The sequence below is a fragment of the Ambystoma mexicanum genome, chromosome 3q, assembly GCF_040938575.1.
Source record: "Ambystoma mexicanum isolate Mex_15411 chromosome 3q, UKY_AmexF1_1, whole genome shotgun sequence".
NCBI classification, from domain to species: domain Eukaryota; kingdom Metazoa; phylum Chordata; class Amphibia; order Caudata; family Ambystomatidae; genus Ambystoma; species Ambystoma mexicanum.
In genome coordinates, this window is record NC_090926.1 from 231,427,731 (window position 1) to 231,454,873 (window position 27,143).

General features: G+C 46.6%; 1 protein-coding gene across 4 annotated transcripts in view; it reads right to left on the reverse strand.

Annotated features, from left to right (window-relative positions):
• The window catches only part of TNS2 (tensin 2), a 590,960-nt gene that overhangs the window by 18,085 nt on the left and 545,732 nt on the right, over window positions 1-27,143 (reverse strand). For all 4 annotated transcript variants that reach the window (XM_069653619.1, XM_069653621.1, XM_069653620.1 and 1 more), the window contains 3 exons: window positions 18,732-18,809; window positions 18,157-18,325; window positions 39-107 (listed from right to left, as the gene is read on the reverse strand). In XM_069653619.1, the coding sequence (XP_069509720.1) occupies window positions 39-107; window positions 18,157-18,325; window positions 18,732-18,809 (316 nt within the window). The remainder of the gene's footprint in view (window positions 1-38; window positions 108-18,156; window positions 18,326-18,731; window positions 18,810-27,143) is intronic.

Consider the following 27,143-nt stretch of genomic DNA (forward strand, 5'->3'; position numbering starts at 1 on the left):
GGCTGGTGCCTCCTGTAATAACACATGTTTTTGCTCACCTCCTGTCCTGTGGATCCGTACTGCAGAAAGTCACACTGGTAACTGGATAATGACGCCGGAAGAATAGCCTGCGAGTAGAAACGAGATCTGTCAGCCAAAAGGAAGCCAGTCGATAATTCATGCGCCAAGTCGACCTCATAGTTAGTGCACGCCAGAGCTCCGGCACCATTCGTGTATACCCACAGCATGCAGAAATCAGGCCTTCTGCCCAAAATCTCGCACATTGTATGTTTACACAGCTCCTCTTGGAGGCAATGATGCAACCATCTCTGTCTCCTCACCCTCTCCATCTACCCACTGATCCCAAAGCAAACCTTATTCACAAAACAATCATGTGTGACAATATGTGGTTTAATATCTATTTTTATCTAAAACACACTTTTATACAATGTTATCAATTTGGAAACCATGCTTTATAATTTTGTTCCCCCTTTTTTCCCTTTTCAAAACAATCCCATTTGTTAACAGATCACCTAGAATTCACAGTAACACAAAAATAAGATGTGGTGCGGTTAGTAAATACTCCTGCTCTCTGGTTCTGCTGAGCCAACAATTATACCATTGTACAGGTCTTGAGTATAGCACATCAATATTCCCGGGAAGGTGCTGCTCAGTGTGCAATTACATTTCATGATATCTTTCCTTGTACCTCTTCTAATTCTGATTGATCTCAACTGTATTTCTCTCTCAGTGTGGTCTCGCATGCCCATTGGGAAACCAGTACTCATTGCCCTCTCATGGTAGGATCTTTAGTGCCAGGGAGGTGGGCATCTCCCACTATCTCACAGAGAACGGCTTCCAGAAGTGGGGCCTTTTGCCTTTACTGCACCTCTTTTGACTCAGAAACCAGCCCCGCTGCCACTTACTTTACACGTCTTGAGTACAGGAAGTGGAGTGAAGGACAATATTGTTTTGTGTTTGAAAAAAAAGAGTAGATGTCTTGATCAAAAACACACAATGCCTCACATCTGTGAGGCGTCCACACATTACGTTTATGCCAAGTCTGCTCTCACATCAATTCAACGGCCAATACCAGATCTCCTAAAATGGCCCGGAGGATGCCAGGTGGCTCGCTGCGGTAAACCAGTCGCATGCGGTGCAGAGACTGGCAACTGGCCCATGGACCTTTTATCAGGGACTTTTGCAAGAGGTTGAATGCGTTTTGAAGCACATCATGCCCAAGAGAATGTTTTGTGAATGAGTAAGCCAATAATGCGTCATAAAAACTATTTGCAAACCCCCATGAGGCTGATGTACACACCAGGTGTGATGGATTGTTCCAGGGCCTCTTACCCGCCAGCAGCAAGTGCACTATTGCACTGCTGTCAATCTGCTAGCTGCTAGCACCATTTTAATTACTCTGCACTCACGCCTACTAGCCAGTCTAGCCTGGTCAATGTGACTGCCTAGCTATCTGCCACAAAAAGGTGTCTAGTCCTTCCAAGCTTGTTTGTGTTATCCACATAAAATATCCTCTTAGCATCCAGACCTTGTAAACACCCTTCAGCTGGTATAGTGTGGCTCTTCAAAGAGCCCCCAACATTCCATATTAGGGTTTAAGTGAACTATAGAACCATTCTGGTTGATCAGTTGGAATGTAAGCTCAGTATCCCCTCAGCGGAATGGAAGGCTGTGAACTCGGCATCATCTGCCCCTTACTGACCTTCACTCACCCTTTATACCAAAGTTATGGATAGCAAAATGGCACCTCCCACTATAGGTTTTTAGTTGGATCACAAGGAGCCCTATCATCCTAGCTAATGCAACATTAAATTGAAATATTAAGAGTAATATCCTTAATAATGCAAACGCTGTTTTATGCCTCCAAAGGGGCAGTATTAGAGGCATACTGGACAGCAACCTCTTGTTTGGAATAATTCTGTGTCCTGTTAAAGCTGCTAAATGAACTCTAACAGATGGATAGACCACTCTCCTTAGCCGCATGCAAAAGGTAGCTCACGTATTCTCACTGTTAGCAGGTGAAATGGATCTTCTCAGGCAACAGGCTAGACTCACACGATCCCATTCTGTCACTTATGGAGAAACACAGCTAAATTGAGCTTGGCCAAATGGGTCCCACACATCAACCGCCTCCCCTGAGGAGCAAATTGACGGCCACTGCATCAGCACAGGGACATGCCGCATAAGGTAGGGGAACCAAGGTTGCCTGGCCCACTTGGCACTTGTGTATAGGCGCGTTACAACTGCCATATCATATCATATCATTAATATTCATGATTGCATAGCTCCCTGAAGCTGTGTCTGGTTTTACAGTGCCCCAGCAAGTTCACAAAGGGTCTAGGTTGAGCCATTGGTCCCACTCCTCAGGGGACGCAGGAAGTGCGGTCAAAGGCTTCTGGGCTCAAAGACTCTTGGGTGCAGTCCAGATCTCCATCCCAGTGCCCATTTTCTAAGCTCAGGAAAATGATACATCAGTGATTAACATCTGGGCCGGGGGTGCAGCCAATCTGGTTCTGCGTAATCTGTAATCTCAGCCCGCAGGCCACAGAACCCACAGGCTGCGTTCCCCACCATGGGCTGCCATCTCCCCCTCACCCACACTCCCATATCTTTAAAAACACAAAATATATGTATTCCAACCCTGTCTCGACTTAACTGATTGCGGTGGCATCGTGCGGGACCGCTGCCACGGCTGCTTCCCTTTTCCATCCACCATGTTCATAGTAGAGGAGTTTTGGTTACATATTTTCATTCATTCAACAGGATGCGCGGCGTCCTGTTGAATTAATGAAAATACTTTTTTTAAGCACTCCCGGGTTACTGCTTTGGTAACCCAGGGTGCTAATAGTGTTACCCTCCCCCCCCCCTGTTACCAGGGCTGGAACGGGGGTAATGGCCTGGTGCCCTCGTTATAGGCCCTTACTTCACTTGGACCGGTAACTTGGGCTACAAGCACGTTACCCCCGTTCCAGCCCTTGGAACAGGGGTTAACCCTATATTAGTTTGCAGGACTCAGCCACTCCACTCGGGTACTCCTGAGCTTAGGAGCTTACTATGAGGGCAGAATTCCCTTTTGAGGGTCCTCAACGTTTTTGCTTTTGCCTGTTTGTTTTTCTGCCTCTGACCTTATTTTTGTGTTCCGAGGAACTTCTACTGGCTGTCATTTCCATGGTTGCTTTTGTTCCTGACTGGCAGGCCACACTCCTGTGAAGGCTCACTGTTCTTTTTTTTGGGTCGTCCGAGTCATAGTCTGTCCGAGGTTCAAGTCCTTGGATGACTGGATCCTGTAAACTGCACTTGGAAAAGAAGACCTGTACTTACCTGGTTCCTTTGCCATTCACGAGCCCTGTTTTGGGGGACAGCCACCCCAGGTATATACCTCTGGGCCTGTGGGCTGTGGGTTATTCGAGATATTCACCCTCAGGGTTCCCCATGGTCTTCGTTTTGTTGGGTTCTGCAGGTCCCATTTCACTGTGTTTTCCCATTGGCCTTCATTGGGGCTGAATCCTGCCTTACTCCCTTCCTGCTTCTTCTGGTCCTTGGACCTGCTACTTGGAACTCTTCGTGGGGGTTCTCCTTTGATGTCCTCAGCGGTTGGTTGCACCTTTCTCTGCACCTGTGGGGTGGAACACAGACTTACCTGACTTTATTTCAAAAGCATGGTTTTGCCTATTGGATTTGTCCTGTTCCTAACTATGGGGAACCTTTCTTCAACTGAAGGTACTCACCTAAAAAGTGTCATGTTTCCTGAGCTCCCTTCTTTCCCTGGAGTTTACTACCAAGACCTAGAATTGTACCTTGCATGCCTGATTTACTATTGCCCTTCAAATCAATGCATTGCACTCCTGCCCTTCGGACTGTAGAAGGATACTATGCATGATTGCTGAGCGCCTGACATGTTTCTAGGAGTGCAATCGGACCAGTAGGTCTAATACAGCAAGCCTACGCCTATTCTGATTCTTCTTGACCTGTTGTGACGTGCTCTCCTCTCCTCTTCCTCTTTTCCTTATATAACACTAGTTTTATAATGCACTAGAAGTTGGGGGACTATCCACGTGTGGGATGTGTGAATCTTGAAGGACGCAATGATGTATGTTACTGGTGTTTAGAGTTCCCCCCTTTTTCCCCAGTCCCTAGCAATACAAACGTACCAAGTTTACCACGAGGTACGAGTCATAGCTTGGGAGTGGAAATGGTCTGCTATGGCTCACTTTACTGTTTTATATGTATACTGCTCTGCTGTTTAACGGTATTCACATAATTGACCTAAAAACATATATATATATAGGGTGGGTAAGGGTTCTGATTAGGTTGAGGGGAAGTGGTGGATTGCAGGGGTCTCGTTGCCCCATATTTTAGCCCGAATAAAAGGTCAAATAAATTCGATCAAATGTGATTAGGTCAAATGTTTTAGGTCAAATAGACCCAAACCCTGTTTAACACCTCAAGTACTTCTTTAATCTATATGCGTAACCCTTTATTAAAGAGTATATATTTTACAGTATACCTGTGTGATGTACTCTCTCTGTGTCTTTTGGGAAAACAAATGTACCTATCCAACAGCCTACTTACCTTTCTTGAGTGAAGCCTGACTGCTCTGGCATGGCTACCAAATTTCGAGAGTCAGGCTGATCTTTTGGGTGATAGCTGATTGTCCAGCCCTCACCAGCGGTCTGTGCAAAATTCTCGCTTACATCACTCTGCCTATTTGTTGAGCTTTAGTTCTCACCCCAGGGGATTCTCCTCCACAATCTAGAGCCTAGTGTTCGGGCACTGATCCACAACTGCACACACTGTGCATAGCTTACAAACTATCAGCGGTTTGAGTCATAACTCTATGTCCAAACAACAGGGGGAACTCCTCTCTGGTAACAAGGGGGCAGGTTTATGCCCAGCTGGACACCCCAAAGATACAGGGCCTGTTGTGTTTCCCAAAATCCTTATGTGCCATGCCAGGCACCTGTAGTCTCCATGGCCACCAAAGGCTTAAAAGCCCAACTTCTATCGTATAGAACAACAGTAGCCTGGCATGTGGTGTGGGTTCATTACATCGAATCTTTTTGGTCGAATCCGAATTGGTCGAGTTTTTGTTTTTTCTAGGTCGATTTGGCCGCAAACATATGCAGGGGGGAGACCACCAAACTACCCCCTATATTTATATTAATGATCCCTCACATATATTTGCAGCCAACTTCGGTAAAAAATCTGCAACCTATTTGGATTCGACCAAATCGGACACACAGTAATCAAGCAATCCCTGGCCTGTTACTACTGCGCACCGAACCACAGTCCCTTATCCCACAGATTCCCTAAAGCCCTCACACCATGCCAGGTGTAGGGAGCCAGTAACCCTAGCACACGTTCTACAGCAAATGCAAGATTGCTTTGCAGGCGTTCCTCAAAATGGCCGTTCACCACAACGGGTGCCTCTGGATACACACATTTATACATCTATAAAGACGCTCACTGCTTCCCGTCAATCCTGATATCGTATTATGTTATCCAGTGTAGTGTAAAAAAATATAATGTTTTGAAAATGTATTTATAGACCGGGAAGATTGATGCCCTTTTGTTCGCAGAACACCGTACACTAGATAGGATATCAGACTTGACAGGAAGCATTGAGCTTCTTACAATGGGGTGAGTTCGAGGGACATTCTGACCAGGTTGTGGTGTGGAGTAAATAGAGCAGACACCGGAGACAATGGGCCTCATTACGAGTCCGGCGGTAACCGTGCCTGAAATTCCAGCAGGTTACCGCTGGACTCGTATTACCATTCTGCCTCCGTGATTCCCGGAATTACTGGGGAATTACGACCCCAGTGTCCCAGGAATTTCAGAGGCGGAATTCAGTAAATCCCCATTGAGTCCCGTAGGACTCAATGGGAATGGGGAAGTGGAAACACTGGCACCATCTTGTGATGGTGCCGGTGTTTCTACGTCCGCCTGCAGGCGGGTGGTGTTAAAGCCGCCAGGTCAGACCTGGCGGGAATGACACCTCCTTCTGCAGGACTCGAGATCACCCGGTATGGAAACAGCGGTGGCGGCGGGTTTACCGCCACTGTTATTTCCATACCGGGTGACTCGTAATGACATGGATGGCCTTACATAGATTAAGGATAATCAACATTAGACATGTTTAAGTGCAGGTGGGCGGCCATTGCAAGAACAGGAGTTGCTTGACTAGAAACTCCTGAGCAGATAGCCACATTTCTGGCTCAAGAACAAACTCGCACCTTGCGAGGTGGTGTTTGTAGCTAGCACGGCCGCCGACGATTCTAGAGCATCAGTTCTATCGCCTTACTGGCCGATTCCCCGAAAAGAGGCCCAGCGCCTGACCACTGGGTTAGGAGTTCCCCCTTCTGCAAAGTGGGCAGCCAGCTGGCCCGGGGAGGGCGGCCAGCCTGACCGAAGCTCTCTGCTACCAGAATCTTACCTTTCAAAGGCTTGCTAGGGGACATGGTTAGACATAAGGGTGTGCATTAAATCTTCCCGCCTTTTTTTATATTTTGACACACCAGTGTGCACGTCCTATGTTGGGAAGACGGCTTTGCTCCCATACAGCGAATGATTACTGTCTCCTGCAACCCAAGAGGTTGCATGCATTTCGCAGCCAGCGTTTAAATGCGCTATCCTTCAAACATCAGTGCATCCCTTACTAAATGTCAATGGAAATACCATGCAAGATAAAGGTTCTTTTATTTGAAGTAGTGATAACTCGATTCTGCCATCCTATGGCCAATGTCGTTAAGTGCAGCTTGAAATTTCACAACTCTGGTGTTTGTTTGAGGAAGACCACAAACCTGCGTTTTAAACGGGGGCAGCGAGCCGCAACCCGTTTTGGACGAGCAAAAGCGAGCCGAGTGAAAACCTGAGCGCTCCCCCAGCGGCAGTACATAGCGGAGGAGGCGCTCCTATGGCGCGTGAATGGTCTACGCCAGCCGTGTATGCTCAACGAGCCATGCAAGGTTGATTGTGTTTTGCTTCTTTAGTCTTGCAGGGTCCATTGGCCATGCAGAGCTGGGGTACAGCATCCTGTAACATGTGTAGGGGGGTGTTCTTGCGCCTTCCCGCTGGTTCGGTGCGCCTGTTGATCTGCTGTCGCACCGCGCCTATGGTCAAAACAAGGCCTCAGTGACAGACATGATTGGCACCTCCCTTGCTTCCTGCCTTAACGGTGCGCTGGGCAGGTCTTCTAGAGCAGTTGAGACGGCGAGTGGGAGTCCAGTGCTGAACAATGAGCACTGCAGGTAGGCAAATATTCTAAAACAACTTTTTGCGTGCATGTAAGGTGTTGTGTGTATTTGTGAATGTGTACCCGTGTGTGTATGCGCGTATATGAGTGCAGTGTGTGTGTGTGTGTATGTGTGTGTGAACATGTTTAGAGTGTATGCGGGCTGGCAGAGGGAGCAAGTGAATGCGCACGTGAATGAATGCGTGTAACTGCGTGAGGTCATACATGGGGGTGAAGGAGCTAGGGAATGAATGGCGGGGTGTGTGTGTGGATGCCTTATGAGTGGTTCGGATGACAGCAGCAGAGGGAAAAATACGGGCCCAATTTGGCACACCCATAATGGTCGTGTTTACTAATAATAGCCTGCTGTGTGGCTCAGTGGACTAATGCAGCCACTACAGGGGCCTGTGTTTGATCTTATGGTCACAGGTTTGAATCCCACCAGGTCCACTCAGTTTTGCTTTTTCCTTTTGGTTTTTCTGGATCTTTGCCCCTTGGTAGCCCATAAGGCTCCCAGGGCAGGAGTGCTTTTTAAGTACTCCATTTTGGCCCTAGGGTGATTATATCACACTACAATTTTGTTGCGCAGTAGACTGGTAGTCGCTGTATTTTGGTTTTCGCTTTACTGGGGGAGGGGGGATTGCAGGCGATTTTCCCACTTTAGTAGCACAATGTACGGGAATAGTGGTCATTGGGGTACTAATTCATTTTTTAAGTCCTACTCTCTGCCCTTTTGTTTTGGGCCAAACTATTGTTTTGGGGAGGCCAGAAATTGCTTGTGTGCATGCACTTGCACTTGCGCGATCTGAATGACACCTGGCCTAGTAGGATCGTTGTCTGTCTCCCCTTGTACCCCCTCCCCCCACCTCGTCGCGCCTTGAAACACTTGTGTATAGGCGCGTTACAAATGCCATATCATATCATACTCAGAGACCAGCCCTGCACCTTCTATAGATGTTTAGACTGGCCCCCTGCCCCAGAAAGCTTGTCTCCCTGGTGAGTGATTAGAGGGCTGGATTAGGTCAGCCCATGTGCGAATGTGAATATTTAGGGGAGACCCTGTGCATTATTTATTTATTTAGACATTTATAGCAGCGCGCAACACCCACGGCCATCCAGGTGCTAGTTATAGTAAGTGCAGAGTACAGTGAAAACAAAGTGCGAGAACTTGTTGAAATGCTTACAATATAATGGTAGATAGTGGGAAACTACTCTGGAGAGCTTCACCTCATTGTGCAGGGGGATACTTCAGGTGTGCAAACAGACAAAAGACACAATAAGTATGAGTAGACAGACTGGCAAAGCCTCACCTCATAGTGCAGGGGCTACTTCAGGTGTGCTAGTGAGCAGGACTGGTATCATTTGTATGAGTGATCAGGCCACACCCCTGGGTAAGGGGGGCTGAGTATTTAGAGATGCAGTTACAGAGTACAAGTTACATAGATAGGTGACAGTGGCAAAGGAGGGTGATTCAAGAACACAGCAGATCAGTGAGACTTGGATTGATTTTACAGTTGGAGCAAATATGGTAACTTGTAAAGTCCATGTTGATACAGCCAGAGGGAGAGAGTCATGGTGGTAATATCATCTGAGGTTTGATCTCCACCAGTTAGGCAAGTGAAGCAAGAGCAGGTAAAGACGTGCGTTAGCTGCATAACGATCGTCTACCGCTAGGAACGGTGGAATGGAACATGCAGGATTAGGCGGCCAACAAAGACGGTGGTAAGGTGTGCCGTACCAATATGCGGCCAGGAGGTAGATCAGATATGAGGCAAGTCTCGTAAGCGGCGAAAAGTATATGCAGGAAGTGTAGATAGCGAACAAATGAATTATGGGTGGACAGGGACTTAGTATGGAAGGTAGGTGGGCTATAGGTGACAAGGAGATGGGGTATGCTTTGGGCAGTGAATGAGTGTGGGGCGAGCAAGGAGGTAAGGATCTCCTTACCTTATGACACAGAGATGGTCCAGGAGCTAGCGGCTGCATGTTGGTATCAGTAGCATCATTGAGAAGTAAAAAGTAGATTAGGCAGATGAAGGAGAAACCCTAGTGCGCCGAGTGTGCATGGACAGGCACAGACAGAGGCTGTATCAGACCCTTAAAGGGGGCCCTTTGAGAGGGCCAGTTTTGCCTGCCGGCTCCCTGAGCAGAAGGCAAATAAAGAATGCCTCAGCCAATCTGCAATCAGCAGAGTGGGGGGGTAAAACGAATGTGAAGGACTTTGTGGTCTCGAGCAGCCTGCTCTGGATGGATAGTAGAAGCCCCCTTGAAACACTTGTGTATAGGTGCATTATAAATGCTATATCATATCAGCAAAGGGCTTACCTGCTTCAGGGGTCCGTGGCCATGAATGTCGTGGTGTGAAGATGTAGTTACACAGTCCCAGGCAGGGACTGCATGGGACCCTCAATGCATCAGATCCTCAAGTCTGCTGATTCCTACATGAACTGCCGGAGGATTTGCCATGAAGTCTGGGGGTGAATTGTAAGATCAGGTCTGACCATCCTGGCTGAGCCTTGTGTACTGTGCCTCTTATTCCGGTTTCATCTTTTGGCTGCTGGATGTCCTTCCTTGGCTGTTCCTCTTAGTCTTCCTGGTCCTCCTCACTGACTGGACTGGATGTCACCTGCTGGGATTGTCTCTGGGACATTTTGTTGCTTCCTGTGAAGTCCTCCAGGGCCTCACACTGTGGGTAGGGAGCGTCTGCCATGTAGAAGGGTGGTGGGACACCAGAACTCCATCTCTGCCGTTGTTGCTGCTGCTCCTGACTAGCTTTGCCATTCATTTGTCAAGTCCTCTGAATCTGGTGCCTTGGGTACTTGCCCCCGACTCTTGGGATCCTGGAGTATTCATTGGATTTTCCATCAGGGGTCCCCTGGGTCTAGGGTGTTGCAGAACCCCATCACAGTGGTTTACCATTCAGATTCATTGGCTCGAATACTGCTTTGCTTCCTGTTAGGAAAGATTTTCTTTTGGCTGCTTTTCATCCAATAGATGTCTATGGGACACCCTTTCTTTTTGCTTTGTTTTGAATCCTGTCCTAGCGGTTTATAGCTCAGTAAAGCCTTCTGCTTTACTTCCCTTGTCTTCTTGCTCATTCGTTTGGGGAAAGTGATCATTCCTTAAGACTATCAGTGCTGAGAGACGATGTCTCTCTTAGGGATTTTCTTGCCCTGTTACAATTGCACACATCACCCTAAAGTGAAGTGTTGTTAGGATACTTTGTGTTTAATACTTTTTACTCATGCACTTTTGCATTTACTGCAAAAGGGTAACTTAACATGGCTAGTACCCTAAAATGGCCATGCCACAAGGTTTCTGTTTGTCCTCTGGCCATATTGCTCTTTGGTCTTCTTCCTGCCATGTCCGGTCCAGAATTGCCAAATATGGAAAGCCCTTTCCTGGGGAAAGTTGCTGCTTTCCTGGGCAAAGAGGTGGTTTGTGTATGAGCCCCGATATGGGTGCTGGGACTGCGTGGCCCCAGTACACATCGTGATGCCTGAATGTCTTTTGCTGGTCAAATGTTGTGGCAAGTGGCTTTCCATGATTGGCCAGGCATTGCCAGTTTGGATGGTGCAGTTCCTCGCCGTTGGTGGTCCTGGGTGAGCTTCTAGTCCAGATCTTAGATAAAAGGGTGACTCCTGCAGTCATTCTTCAGATCATTGTTGCAGCCAAGTCCTCTAAGAGGTAGAGCATTCCTCTGAAGACCACCCCTGCAGCTGGCCATCTCCAACTCCAGTGAAGATTTGGTGAAGCCCTGCTTCTGTGCCGGATCTGAAGCAGACCCTTGTCAGTACTTTGATACCTGGACCAGTGAGAACAACCGGTCTTGAGCCCCGTACAAGGACATGAGCCTTCTGAGCCTTCAGAAGTGTCTCTGGACCAACTGGTGGACTGCCCAGCTCTCTCCTGGGCTACCTCACTGCAGCCACCACCGTTCTGATGCATTCTTGGAACTTGGAAGATCTTCAACTTGTACAAAAAGACGGCTGCTCCTGCATTCTTGCATCAACGGGAGCTGTGCAGGACCTGCTCATTTGTTCATGTCTAGAATATCACCTGCCACCGCAAAAGCGTTGTGGTGAATCCCATTGCAATCCATCTTCTTCGCATCCTAGAGGTGTCCTGAGGTCTGCAGAAGTCTTCTCCTTTTCTTCGTTTGGGTTTTCAGGTAGAAGGTGCCTGGGACTGATTTCCAAGCAGCGCAGCCGACCGAAACTAAATCCTGCATCTGAAAGGGACCTCTGCACCTTCGACCAGACCGAGCACAGGGGCTATCTCCCCCAAATGGACTCGGGAACCTTAGCAGTGGTCTATGGAGAAATCGGAGTCAGTGGGGTAACTTAACATACCTGTTCCTTTCACTCACTGTTTTCCAAAGATATCAACATGTGTAAAGTCCTGTACCTAAACTACTCTTTCCTGACTGGTCGGTGGAGGCACGGTCACGGATCCCTCCCTAGTTCTATCCTAGTGATTGGGATTGAGTTAGTTTACTTACCACAACTTTCATTACCTTTGTGTCTTTCGAATCATGACCACTGACATTGTCTAATCTGCCTGCCCGAGAAGTATAACTTTGGAGCTGTTGACAAGGCCCCAAACCATCTTAGGGTTGGACCCAGTAAGTGTTGGGGAACTTGTTATGTGGGGATTCTAAAGTTATTTACTAAATTTCAGGCATCTGAATACTTACCTGTGCTACACTGGTTATTGAATCAAATGTTTGCTTTCTTCTCCTAAGGGGAAATGTACATATCTGTTTTATAGTAAGTGTGTGACAATATTTGACTTGAGGTTTTGCTTGCTTAGAGTGTATTTTAATGCCTAATAAATCATTGTATATGTTTGTACTTACCTGTCTAGTTGGAATTATTGGTGGTGTTCTGTGTGTCTCGTAGCCCTAGGCCACCCACACAGCCTTCCTGCGACGAAACCTTGCTGCCCTGTTACCTACCTTGATTGGGTTTGGCTAGTCCTCAGTGGGCCTCATTACGAGTCCGGCGGCAACCGCGGCAGTAAAACTGCCTCGTTACCGCCGGACTCATATTACTATTCCGCCTCCGTGACTCCCGGAAATACCAGGGCATTACGACCCTGGTGTCCTGGGAATTCCGGAGGTTTGATCTCCACCAGTTAGGCAAGTGAAGCAAGAGCAGGTAAAGACGTGCGTTAGCTGCATAACGATCGTCTACCGCTAGGAACGGTGGAATGGAATTCGGTTAATCCCCATTCCCATTGAGTCCAATAGGACTCAATGGGAATGGGGAAGTGGAAACACTGGCACCATCTCGTGATGGTGCTGGTGTTTCCACGTCTGCCTGCAGGCGGGAGGTGTTCAACCCGCCAGGTCAGACCTGGTGGGAAGATCACCTCCTGCCTGCAGGACTCGGGTTCGGGCGGTCTGGAATTAACAGTGGCAGCGGGTTTACCGCCACTGTTAATTCCAGACCGCCCGACCCGTAATGAGGCCCTGTTCAGCATAATAGGGCAGCATCCCAAAATCCACCCCCATGGTTGATTTTGGAAATCCTTCTCAACACTCCCTTTGCTTGCTGGCTGGGTTTAAAACCTGGCTCTGGAACTTTTCAAGGGGCTCTCCTCTAACATCACCAGGGCTTTGTTACTCCTTTTTCTGACCTCGTGGGATAGAACAGATACTTATCTGCCTTTTCCCCATAGCACAGGCTCTCTCTACAGGATTTGTCTCTTACGTTCCTATGGGGAATTTTACTACAACTGTTAAACTTTCTATAGTTACTTTGGAAGGTACTCACCTGAATATTGACATTTTTCCTGCCCTCTACCCTTCCATCTGCCTTCGGTCCCTGGCGTTTCCCAAAAAAAGGCTAGAATTTTAGCAGGTAGTTAGGATTTGCGACAGATTTAAATACATGACATCACTGCACTGCATGCCTGCAATAGAATTGTATTGTGATTCTAGATGTAGTTACATTGTAGCAATCCTTTTGTAGGGGTGTAATTAGACTATGGTGCCTGGTCTGATACTATAAGTCTAGGCCTATCTTGACTTTCTGGTGGCTCTCTGGCTATTGTGAGGAAAGTCTTAACACCCTTTACTCCCTCTAAGTACTATAGTGTTTTGTGTGTATTGATTATTTTACTATGCGTTAGGGGTTGTGGGGATTACAGTGACTATTCAGGTGCTGGCATTTTGGGTCCTTAGTATGGCCCTGTAAAGATGTTTTTACTGTTCTCTAGGGTTCTCTGTTTCTACCCACCAGATACTAATCATACCTTTACCTTAGGAATGGGAAGGGTCTTCCTATGGGGCTTTACTTTTTTGTATGCATTCACTTTGTCTTACTATGTGTTATGTTTAACCCAAAGTACTTATTTGAACTGATAAGTTACCCTGTGTGTACTTTTGTAATAAAGTGCATATTTTTCAGTATACCTTTTTAGTGTATTATTTTGGTGTGACGATTTGGGACTCACTATCCACCGGCAATCCTGCCTCCCTCTGGTGAATCCTGACTGCTCTGCCAGTGTTAGGTAGAAAGCCCACATTTTACCACCCGTGGTAGCCCTATTTAACGTTTTGCCGGCCTTTTGGGGTTAAGACTTGTTTTTCCTGCCAACTGGGCTTAATCGAAACCTGCCTGGCAGTGTGGCTCTGATGTCAATGGAAGGAAAGTGGCAAAAAGAACCAGCTTTCCTAATGCACGTCTTGCCTAACAATGTGTGGCAGGATATGTGAGATGCTCAGTCCGGGCCTTCATGCTCCCATCACTTTGCAGTCTTGGTATTGGAGCTCTGCACTTATAGTGGGGAAATAATACCGCATGTACAGTCCAAGAACAGCGAATGACACCACTAACCCTTCACCTCTAGAAGATCTGGCACCGGAAGGGGCATCTTGAGAATATCGCTTATGAATAACTGCGAGGACCAAGGGCATGTGGCACGTAGTAAGAAATACATAATAATAATGTGTGTAAATGAGAAGCACTTTCAGTGGGTTGCTGCTTATTATTGCCTGGGAGACAGTGGACTACGTCATGTTATGGGAGAGACTGTAGATGGAGACCTGGGAAACAGTGGACTACGTCATGTTATGGGAGAGACTGTAGATGGAGACCTGGGAAACAGTGGACTACGTAATGTTATGGGAGAGACTGTAGATGGAGACCTGGGAGACAGTGGACTACGTAATGTTATGGGAGAGACTGTAGATGGAGACCGGCACGTCAGAGGAGAGCCTGGTGAAAAATGACCAGAGGAAGAGAGACCTCAAACATGAAATAGGTGGGTGATCCCCATAACCCGCACTCTGAAACACTTGTATTCGAGCGCGATATAAATAGAATATAATTTCATCTCATTGACACCATGGGAAATAAATGCCAAATATTAAGTGGATGATGTCATATAGGATACATTGCCGATTTTTTTTTTTTTTTTTACATTTTTGGTAGATGCCTCCATTATCCTCTTTATAATATTTGTGATGCTGAGTCACCTATAGATAACAAAATATAAAAGTCTTTAAAGAGAGAAAGAGAGACAGCAATGGGAGAGAGACTGCGGGAGAAAGAAAGTGACGACGAGGATGATTGACTGTGTACTGTAGTACGTAGTGAGACAGGGATGTTAAAGTAGTAAATGGATGGAAGAGATTGCAGGAGGGAATGCGTGACTGAACTGCACAGGTAGGAGAAAGACATACAAAGCAGGATAGACACACACGGGGGCAGATTGTATCAGTGGTTTAAACTTTAGCAGAAGAGAGCAAGACATCTGGTTAAATGTGAGAGGATCTAGAGAGAAATAGATGGTAGGTGACATAATGTCATAGGACCCGCGGTGAAGTGGCCTACAGGGACCTTGGGAGATTTCCCGCTCTGCCTCTACACAAAGGGTCTCTTTAGGGTTGGGTATCCTGATTTACTGATCTGCACTCACTTCCTTCCATCTCTCCTCATCAGGGGTGGACTGGCCTATAGGGAACTCTGGAGATTTCCTGGTAGGCCTCTGCACCCTGGGGCGCTTTTGTGTGGTAACGTATTTTATTTCTACATTTTTTCATAGGAATAGGGTTGGGCTTGGTGAAAATGTGTAATATGGGGCCACTTTGCAAATTATTTCCAGGGCCTCTTTTGGTTCCCAGTCGACCCCTGCTCCTCATCCCCCACATCCCTTTTAAGCTAAGAATCTGCTATACAGCTTCCAGTATTTTACTCCTCACTCTTAAATGTTTTGTCCTTTTTTGTTATGCATAACTACTTTTAAATCCCAATATAGAGACGCATGTTATTTATAATTCACTTTTTGGATCACTTTTTCCAAATATTCTAGTGCAGAGAACCCCCAAAACCCTTCTTTTAGTGGATGGGCTTGGGTGCTGCATACGCTGGCACGGCGTAGTGTGGGACCACTTTGGCAAACATTTCTAGTGCCATTGCTGTTTCCGAGTCCCTGCCATTTTAGAGCACATATCTGCAGACAAAGGCAGACACCGTAGCGAGAGACAACGCATGAAAGAGTGAGGCTTGAGGGGAGTAGAGAGGCATGAAATACTATATAAGCCAGTAACTCTACAGGCGTCTGATGGGGAAGACGGTAATGCCCCAAAAATAGAACCAGAAAACGAGGTGGTCAGTGCAGAAAGTCTCCCACCGCAGTATTTTTAAAAAGTGCAAAAAACATTTTCACAATTCAGCCTTGTTATTTTCTGTTTTCAGTAGAACCGGGGAAGGCTCTGTCGGGGAGGAAGCTGCAGAGGAAAGGAAAGACTGTGGGAGGAGGGGCTATGGTAAATGCAGACTGTAGTGGGTACCACTACTGAACTGGTCTCTCTGTGACACACAGCTGCATTGGTACGCAATTAACCTTACCAGCTCCTTCGTTTCAGGGGTGTGAGAGATTAAAGTCAAAGAAGGTATAGCGATGCTTTAAAAAAAGAGGTTTAGCATGGGTACCACTTAGACTAAGAGTGCCACCTGTAGGGGAGGCATTGTATCACAAGTATGACACTGACACAAAAGGTACAATTTGTAAAACCTTTATTGAACTTTTGGGCTTTAGAAAATCTCATATTGTGCCCTATAACTAGGATTGGTGTAGTCTCGACCATCAAATAATAAATAAAACAGTCCTAGTGAAGTCCATCAAAGCAAAATAGCCTATGCTAACAAAACCTAATGCCTGCCCTATCTCTTGTACAAAAAGTGTATTAAGGAAATATGTATGTAAAGGAAAATCAGTGTTCAAATATAAAGAATAAATGGAGCAGAATCAGCTCTCTTCCCCACGTTAGACAACAGGGAGTAAGGTGGTCCCAATGGGCAGTACAACACACTCTGACTCAGTTCTTCAACACTAAACAGTTACAAAACGTGGATCGAGGCCCATCTGGCCTTCCACATTAAAGTCTCTCTTTCCAGACTTCCAAATACCATTTCAACAAAAAGTTCACGTAGGTCCCCCTTGGCAGGGTCAGACCTTTCACAACAAAGTTCAACAATACTTCGAAAGGGCTCCCTTCCCCAAGTTTATTACACTTTGGGTCTCCCTCAGTCGGGCTCAGACCGTTTTAGAATGTCGAAGACTTTCGAATGTGCATGGCTCTCTTTACAGACCTCTGCAGGACCACTTCGACTCAAAGTTCAATGTTCAGCTTTTTATTTTCCCCTTCTCTCAGGATGAATTTGGCTCACTTCGCTTTTTACAGTTCAATCACTTTATCGCTACAAACAATGCAACTTTCACAGAGACTTACGAGTGGGCTACTTCCTTTCGCCGGACCACTCCGTTACACAGTATCACTGATTTTATAGCTGTCCTTACTTCAATGTTCATTCACAGGTTTGCCTTTCTTCCCGTCTCAGCCACACGCATGCAGCCTTCACTTGCGATATAATGTTGCCACTTCAAACTTTCTTTAACACAAACACCAGTCTCTCAGGTCACTTGCCATCTCACCGGGTGTGTGCATTTCTTTCTTGGTTTTACGATTTCCAATTCACGAGTCAAGGTTAGTTCCAGAGGTTTGGTCTCGCCTCCCCAACTTTGCTGTTTATCCAGGAGGGTCGCTGGCTTCCTTGAAACACAATGCAGCCTTCTGATTTGGGATCGGGCCTTCTCCCAGGGTGTTTCGTGGCCTTTTGGAGGCAATAACCTTCTGCAGGGAACTCCTGGGGTCTTTGACCCGCTGCTCTCGTCCCTTGGTCCGTCGCTCTGCTCCATTAGGTTTGCTATTCGCCCCTGGAAGTTCTGCTCGTACTTGTGTTCCACCTTGCTCAGCGTGTGTCTCTATGTTCTGACTTTTCTCCATGTGAGGAGAGCTTTTTGGTATCAGGTGTATGCACTTAAGGGTCAAGTGCCTGACTTTGCCTGACCCGATTAGCGAGACATGTCCAGTAGGATGTATAAGAGTTAGTCTTGTTACTCTGTCACCCTCTTCCTCAGCCCAGTGTTTGTGTAAAAAGGGGGGTGGGAGTTTGGACCTCAGAGAATCTTAAAAAAATAGGATGGGTTAGGTGAACAAAAAAGGGGGGAATACCATGTCTCACCATAGACTGCCTCATCTCCACTCCCCCAAGGACCCCTCACCCATGTGATCATCCCGCACTGCTCCACCCCCAGGGTCTGGATCCAAAGGCGATGGCCGTGCCCTGCCCACCTGAGAGAGAGATCCCCAGGGACTAGTGGGTGAGACACCCTTTGGTTTCTCACACACCACTTGAGGTTGTCATCTCACATGTCTGTATAATGTTTGGAAATAGGTGACAATTCAGTGAGCTAATATGTTTGTCTAGAAGGTAGAGACAAAATCATCTGATATAAGGAGCTACAGCAATAACTTATGTTTGATTAACTCAAGGTGGACACTGAGTTGGTTTGGGGTTTCAGACCGAGTGGAGCCCTCAGGCTTGATATTGCATGCTGTATATACTCACTTTCTTTGATTGTCAGTCAGCGTGATGCCCTGGGCAGAGACTTTGAAGTGCACAAGGCAGGCTGTAGGGCGTGGACTGCAGGTCAGTGCCACACCAATGGCCCGGGAGACAGCTTGGGGCCCAGTGAGGGATTCTGTCTCTACAGAGGTTAGGTACAACACACTGCAAGCTGTGCGGGAAGAGAAACAATGACAATATTTCAGACTTCAAACTCTCTCCTGCAGATGGGTGCTTTCTAACCTCACACTGGCACAAAACTGTACCCACACAACTGCCCCAGTCACACCCAATATCCTGCCACAGTCACACACATGCATTCTCGCGCACACACACACACACCTGTGACATAGCTGCATCAACCTGCAGCCATCATCTGTGTTCTATATGTACACCTGCCAACAATCTGCAGCCACACACCTCTATTCAATATGTAACCACACACGTCCCAATCTTTTTCCACGCACCTGCCCCAATACAGACCGACGGTCTACAGTCTGTATGCATACACCTGCCACCATGCTGCCCTGCCCTTCCCCCTAAAGCCCCCAACCGCCACCCTCTCAGTGCACACCTACCCGCTCCCTGCCGCAGTAGGTCAGCTGCAGTGCTTAAGTTGGTAGGAACAGCCACTTCTTGGTTCTCCTCCATGGGATCTGGGAACATAGAGATGTCTCAAATTATTTCCAGGGAAGGACAACGTGAGAGAACATGTGCAGGTGTAAGGAGAGAGAAGCAGGGGGAGGAAGTCAAGAAGAAGGTGGAGAGGAGAGGAGGGGAGGGTAATAATGGAACTGTCAATGAGAAAAGAATGTCCTACTAAATCATCCTGCTAAGCAGGATACCATTCAAGGGTGGCTAAATGACATACACATTGGTGACTTGACAACTCATCTAGCCAAATAACTCTGGTTCATTATAGACATCGCTCTCTCATTCCAATGACATATCAACAAAAAGGCCCAAACCGCCTGGTATCAGCTCACCCTCCTGCGGAAGATAAAAGTCTTCCTCATTTCCACCCGAGGACATCAGAACAATAGTCGAAGCCCTGGTACTCGACCTCACCGATTGGGGAAATGCCCCAATTACCGACATTCCGGAAATGCAGCTGGCCCCAGTAAGGTCTGCCCAATATGCCGCGCCAGGGCTTCTAACAATAAAGACAGAATTCAACCATATTTCTCCCATTCTATGGAAGGAGAGTGGCTTCCCACCCCAGTCAAAAAACTCTTTAAAAACTGCTTGCATTACCTATAAGGCAACTGCCGCCCACATGCCTAGCTGCAAAACTAGCTCAGGTGGGTCGCACTCTGCCAGGACCCAGGCCATCGGTAGGCTTGAGACGAAACTGGTGAGAAAAGAAAAAAACAGGAAATAGGCCAGAACACGATTCCACTAGCAATCGGGACCACGCCAGGAAGGCGCTCAAGACATAGCCTTCAGTCAATACCTAGGAGGCACCTAGGATTCTTGCATTCCTGCATCATATCCCACCCTCCATGACCAGAACATCTCATGGCATATATTGTAACCCCGTCCTTGCCTCATATGTTACCCTCATAGACATGTACAGCGTCCAATGCTCCTTAGCTAAACTCACGCTATATACCAACCACAAATACAAATGTAAAAATGATAGGTCTCCGTCTCTACTAGAAAACACCACGACTTTATGGGGCAGTTCTATCTTCAGTGGGCCTTCAGTCGTCCGTTGGAGTCCAGCTGCAGACCGGAACTAGGCTGTATGTTATATTATTAGTCTTAATACTGTTTCTTCTGAATGCCGGTAATTAAACAACGGTTAATTGAATGTCGGTCTCCTATGAAATACATGAAAAGTGAAAACACTGTCCTCGAAATACCGCCCGTAACCCCACTCTGACCATCGGAGGTCCTTGCTGCTCGACAATCCTGTCTCAAAAAGCCAAGTCCACTGCGCGGCGTAGTAAGGACAATCCTGCTAGCTGCTACGATCAATGGGTGCAATCGTAAACTGCAGTTCGAGTCCTGGTTTTCTGCGGCACTATACAACTGCACATGTTTTGTATTGGGTATCCCTTCAGTTGCATTCCTGTTTATTCAACTTCCCTTTTAACAGGGTGTCAACCCCGTAGCCCTGCTTCCCACGTCCTGCAGCCCCATGAACCCAAGCCTTGTTACTAATAAGCCTCCCACCATGGATTGCTCTTCCCGTTTGGACATCAGAATCGCTCCCACGGTTGTCGGAAATAAGCAAACGTACATGGTTCGAGTCCAATGTGGAGCTACGTTTTTTAGCAAATCACACATGGATTCGACTGAATTATAAAGTGAAGTTTACAAGGACATACTAAAATACTAGCAATGAAATAAAGCATTATTTTGACACTGTTGAAGAGGATAGTTTTTCCCAATGATATCTCCGGTTCCCCCATAACTACAACTGTAGACATTTAAGTGGTTCAACGTGTTGTCGTGTATGCCATTAATTGAAGTAGCAAAATAAAATCTGTGGTGTGCGTACTTCCTTTAATATTTCCAGAGAGCTTTGCCTGCACATTAAGTGACCAAACGTTATGACTTGAAGAGCCAAGCTGCGAGGTTCAGAGTGTGTGGGCTGAGGTGTGCCCTCTTCTATCGTTTCCATTCCGATGTGTGTGCAGTTGCATTGGTGGTGCTAGTGCCATCTGTAACAGATCAGATGTGCATACCACACCTGCAGAGCCCACCAGCGTGCAAGGAGATCATCTTCATTGGGACCCTTGCATTTTCTGTGCCACTCTATGTATTAATGATGCTGGAGGAAAAGTATAGGCAAATATCGCTGACCCGCTGATCCTCAATCTGTTGCCCAGAGACGCTTGTTGTGGGGTGTGTATCTTGCGGTGAAGGTGTGGAATGTTGCTTTCTTTCTGGTTGTGAATTGATTGACGTCTGGTTTTCCCTATTTTGTGACTACTGTCTTTATATTTTTAACTCCCATTCCTGTGGCTACTGCACTTGCACACAGGTCATCAGCAAGGCATTCTGTGTGCCTTGCGCGCGTTGTGATACTACGGAGATCATCTTTCTCTTTAGACATGTGCTGGGCTATATAATATAGGTGCTGCAGTGCGTGCCCCTTTTTGTTGATGTTACACATTGCCGTTGCATTTTCTGCTTTTATCAGGGTAGAATTTAATTTTTGTGGCTCTGGCTTCCTATCTTTCTAAGTCCCGTAAACGTTTTGCTGCCTACCTTGGTTGTTCAACTGTTTTTTTGTGGCCAGAAGGATGTCGACATAAGTCCCCCAGCCACTGCAAACCTTTCAATGACGTGCTGCATTTAATAGCCCATATGGCTAACAGGACAAGGGTGCTTTTTAAACACCCCATTTGGTTCCAGGGTAATTCTATCACCCCTAAAATGTGTTGTCAGTGGTAGGATGATGGCATTTGATTTAGATATGCTTTCACTAGGGGTGTACACACTTTTACCACATTTGGAGTCCAATGCACCAAAATGGTAGCCAATAGGCACTATTCCATTTGTTGTGCCATCCTTTTTTCTATGTGGACCATGAGGCACAGCCAAAACTGCAATTTTGCTGATGTGGGTCCATCCTGAGCCCACAAAGTCAACCTCTGCAGTTTAAACTGGTGTAGACTGGTTTAACATCCATAAGGCTTCCCATTCTAGATCCAGTCTGGATGGGCCAGTGTGTTTGGCAGTTTTTAGAGCCAGCCGGATTGGCTGGCTCCGAAATCCTTCGTGTGTACTCGTTTGTATCATTGGAGGGCTACTGTAGGCTTGACATGCCCCTGTGTGACTGTATGATCTGTGGGGGACCATAGGCATTCTCAGAGATTCTATACCTGGACTCATGGAAGACTGCTACTAGAGGTGGGTTTCTGCTAAATCTTCCTGGCATGGACGACTGGTGGCTTGCCATTGCACCGCCACTGCTGAGCTTTTGGACTTCCAGTGTCACCTCCTGCTGTTCCTCCATCGTCAGACCGTTTCTTGCTAGCCGGCTGCCCCTTCCTGTCGCCCTGAGATGGCCTGGAATCGTTGCCAGGTTCTTACGTCGTCCTGTTGCCATCTATTGGGATGGCAGTACTCATTTGAATCAGAGAGATCCTCTCTGGGTCGTGAGTTCGAGCCCCTTGCAGGCAATGCTCCCAACTGTGACTAGCCACCTAAATTACGCACCAATTCTCACTGTTCTCCCACTATTCATGGGCCGAATCCTCCACTTCCGGCGGTGAGTTCTTGTCTCCAGGTCCTGGGGTCCTGATATATTATTTGCATTCTTCATCAGCTGTCCCCAAAGCCTATGAGTAGTGGGGTATTGAGGTACCCCCTACAGTTTTCCATTGACTGGAGTAGGCTTATGCTCTTTCTGCAACCAGCTCTTTCCCGCCTTCTGGATCTCAGGCCCTGGGCTGGAACTCTTCTTGGGATTCTCCTCTGGTGTCCCATTTGACTGGTTGCCCCTTTTCTTGCACAAGGAAAGGAGAGCTTACCTTACTTTTACCCATAAGTAACCGCCTATGCCGTGTAGGGGCATTGCAAGGAAAGTGGTTTCAGATATTTAATGGTAGAGCCCGGGTTACTCCCTAGTTACACCTTCATTAGAAGGGCCCCCTTGCATGTGTGCCACACAGGGGACCCTTCAAAAGAAAAAAAAAACTGCATTGATCCCTAAAGGTGCGAGCGGAGTGCTGTTATGACAACTGGAAAAAACCTGACCCTCACCTAAGAGGATTGGGCTTGTGCTCTACTCAGCAGCTCTACCAAGAAATACATTGGTGATCCTGCCTGTTCTAAAGTAGTGCCCATGGTCAGGAGAGGCACAGCGTGCTGCGCCTCACCGCTGCAGCCTGGCTCATCAGCGCACACCCCATTGCCAGGAGGGGCACCTCCTACTATCTTCACTACCGCAACCCAGCTCTTCATTACCTGGGGTTCCCCGTGTGGAGGGTGGCGCAGCACCTCCGTCACTGCTGTGTGCCCGTCTCTTTAGTAATGGCGCTCCCTGTGTGGAGCGGGAGTGCCTCACTTCAGTCACTGCCCCTGCCCGGGCTGAATCTGAAACGTGGCCCTCCCCAGTGAGGAAGCGGAGCACTGTATGATTGCCACTGGCCCCATCCCCTGCTAATGTGGGGCCATACTGAACCCCCGCTCAGGCATACGTAGACTGGGATAAAAGACTTCTGGGCCCCCGCTGCTGCTGCTGACTGGCTGGAATATTCAAACTGGCAGGGAGATAGTGCCTGGAGCCCCTGGCTGATACTAATTGTGCCGGGCCGCTCCTGACATACGTGGCCCTGCTAGTGAAGACCTCCAAGGGACCCTCATCACCAGGACAACCTTGGGCTGCAGCTGAATGGCGCAACTCGGCTCCCTCCATGCTGCTGCCGCTGCTGCCCCGGAGCAAAAACAACTCAAGTGTATTTGCTCGAATGCTTTTGATCGAATTTTACCCCAAAAATGTATATGGTGAGGTGGGGGTCAGGCAATATTGGTGGAGGTGAGTTGTGGGGTGGGTAGGGCAAGTGGCGAGTTGCAGGGGGGTCTACCCCTGAATTCTGTGGCAAACAACGCAACAACAAAAAGTGAGCACTTCTTTTCGATGCTATGTCGTGTTCTTTTTTTTTTTGGCTTGCATTTATTTTTTATAGAAAACGGGGGAAACCCTGCCCAGAGACGTTTTTATGGGAGGGCAAAAGGGGCACTTGCCCAGGGCCCCCACCTTGGAGGGGGCCCCACAAGGCTGCCTGTTCTAAAGAAGTAATATTCCTTTGTTCACCAGACTTAAATGGCACACATCAGGATATTTCATGGCATGGTGCTGAGGCTCTAAACCTATTGCCAGTCTGTTTTGGCAAGTGCATTCTGCGTTGATCAATTCATCATGTAATGCTTTCTGTGTTCACTGTGGTAGATATAGTTTGTGTGTTCCTTCCAGCACAACTCCTGTAGCATTCTTTCCTTCCTGTGGGAATTATGTTGATCACGTGCAATATCCAAATGTGAAATGCATATTGGTAAATTGAGTGCCACAATGGTTCAGAAGTTAGCTCAATGTGTTAAGTACTCATTGCAGAGATATGTATTCCTATGCAAGATTAGAATAGCACATTCCTGTAAGGCCTGCTGAGCCTTTCCTAGGTCTAAAGTTTATAAACCTGCCTGCATATGAGGTTGGTCTAGCAGCACAAAATGTGCTATTATCGGCAATGTACCTGCACCAGATAGGGGTTGCTATAAAAATGAACATGTCATCCTTATGGTGAAGGTCTATACATTGATTTGTTCAGGTGGGGTGTTGTAAAACCTAGGCAATCACCTCCAACGATAAGCATAAACTGTTAGTTCAAGAGATTAATAAGTATCCAAATTTGGAACCAAAGCCTTTATGCTTGTATCCTGGTCAAATCATATTATACCTCGTACATTACTGTACTGTCTTCTGTGAAGTTTGCCTCCTGGCATCATTTAGCCCATTACTTGATCTTTCTTCTTATCTAGGCCATTTGAGTGAAAGGGATGGTAGACAGAAGCTTTTTGGAAAGCTTTAAAATACAAAAGACCAACCCAGATTAAATCGGTTAAATCACATTGATTGGTATGCTAGTACTTATATACTTCTTTTGATGATGGAGAGAATGAAGCTAAAAGCATTCTGTGTTACCGCCTTCTATAATATTTTGTTTTTAAAAATTGTCTTGTTTGATAACGTGCTTGGTGTACTTTCCAAGTCAGTTTCATAAAATTTGATTATTTTAATTCCTGGTAAGAACTGGCATTGAAAGTGTTCAAATACACACATCCCAGATTCACCCCTTAACCAGTGTGTGTTATCCTGGGCATCTAAGTTAATCTTGTATCCTTAGCCTCTCGAAATTGCCAGTCCCTAAACCTTTCAAAAGTGTCAGCCCTTCGGGGAGATTTCCTTCTCAGGCTATACTCTTCAAAACAGCCTCACGCATGGTTTCACTGGCTATAGTGTTGCTTCCACTATAATAGTGAGCATTCATATATTGCACACCACAGGCACTTTATTTTTTGATCTCTAATGGCAACACTATTTGAAAATCATGTCATACTTATAATCTCAGTCTGTCTGGATACAGACATCTTCCTGGTAGCTTCTAATCTACATTCACTATCCATGCTATGGTAAGTGTAGCTTTCTCCTTCCTTCCAATTCGTCTCCTCTATCCATGCTTGAGCAGGTTTGCGTTCTGTGAGGCAGCAAATGTGAATTTTGTCTCTATTCTGGGTTACATGTACCTTTTACATACAGTCCTGCATTAATATTACAGGCTGTATACCTTCCTGGATTCTATTGATAAAAAGTCTCCTGTATCTATACTAGAACAGAAGTAACCTCTTCGTAGACTAATAATGTTGGCCTTCAAATGCTACTTGTTTATCATTCTGTTTGGAGCAAGAATGAAGAGAGTAAGCAGACTTAAAGGGAATAAACATCCGTATTTTTAATGCTGTGAGCAGCATATCAACCTATGGGGCGGGGCAGATATTCTTTATCACTTAATTCCTTCGGTTTGGTGGAGGGGTGCCCCAAAGATGTCCGTGGCCAGGGCCCCAAAAGTGCTTAAGATGGCCCTGACCCTGCCAAATGCCCCCACCACATCTCTCAATATTGCCTAACCTAAACTTACTATCTACATTTTTTGGCGAAAATTTGAGCCGAAAAATCTGAGAAAAAAAGATTTCATCAAAAATAAAATGATCAATAGACCTGCTTCCCTCTTCACCTTAGGATAGCTCTCTACACTCTCCTCAGTAGAGGACTGCAGAAAAAATCCCCCTAACATTTCTCATTAGGAAACGTTTCCCCTGGAATTGGACCTTTTGAAGTATGGAGTCTATTGCCATTATTTCTGACACATTGCTGTGTGGTGTCTGACACATTGCTGTGTGGTGTCTGACACATTGCTGTGTGGTGTCTGATGCGTCTGTGACCAAATATCCTGCTCTGTCGCTGAGGAGTGTGCTCCCTCCACTGAGAAGGATGCATCAGTCGCTATGCTTCACCTGAGGGATCGGGGCTGCAAACAGTCATTCTCTTGAGAGGTTATCCTTGTTCCATTGTTAGGACAGAGGAACATCTGCGCCGAAAAAAACATGGATTTGTGCGCCATTCTGCCCGCAAATCCCCATTTGTTAAACAGGGATTTTTGGGCAGAATGGCGCACAAATCCCTGTCTTTCGGCACACAAATTCCATGAATCAGCCCCTTTTTTTTTTCTCTTCTGTTTTTTTAAAATCCCTGACCTCATTTTGTTGTTAGGGGGACATCTTACTTGAAACCGCTATATTTCTGCAATTTAGCCATGAAAGCATAGACATACATACATACACCAGTATAGACATTACAAGCCAATAAGAAACCATAATAAATAAATTATCTATATTTTTTTTTATATTGCGCCACTCGCCCGTAGGCCTCTAGGCACTCACATAGACAGAAACAAACTTAAAACATTAAATGGTAGGCATTCCGAGAGGGGTTTCAATAGCAGCGGAGAAAAGGTTGAATTAACTAAACCATCACTCCATCAAACAGCATTGTCTTCACTTGTCTTTTAAATAGAGTAAGGGCGCACAGCTCTTGAGATCAAGGGGGAGAGGATTCCAGGTGGTAGGTACCCAGGCATTAAAGCTGGCGCCACCAATCCTCTTGAGATTTGCATGTGGCTGATGCAACAGCTGGTTACCATTTGAAGGGAGGGTCCATCCTATTGGCAAGGTAGCAGGGTGCATTACCTATATACTAAAACTGCACCTTTAAATTGAATTTGCTGCTCAACAGGAAGCCAATGCAGCTTTCTCCTAGCAGACGAAATCTTGGAGCGTTGACTATATTTGAGTAATCAAACTCAACATACAGTAAGTTTCCAAACTCTACATCCAGTTAATGCCTTAGAAGAAAGTTCAATCAGATTCCACAGTGTTGTGCACAAACTAAGATTCATAAATGCACCCGAGACTAACAA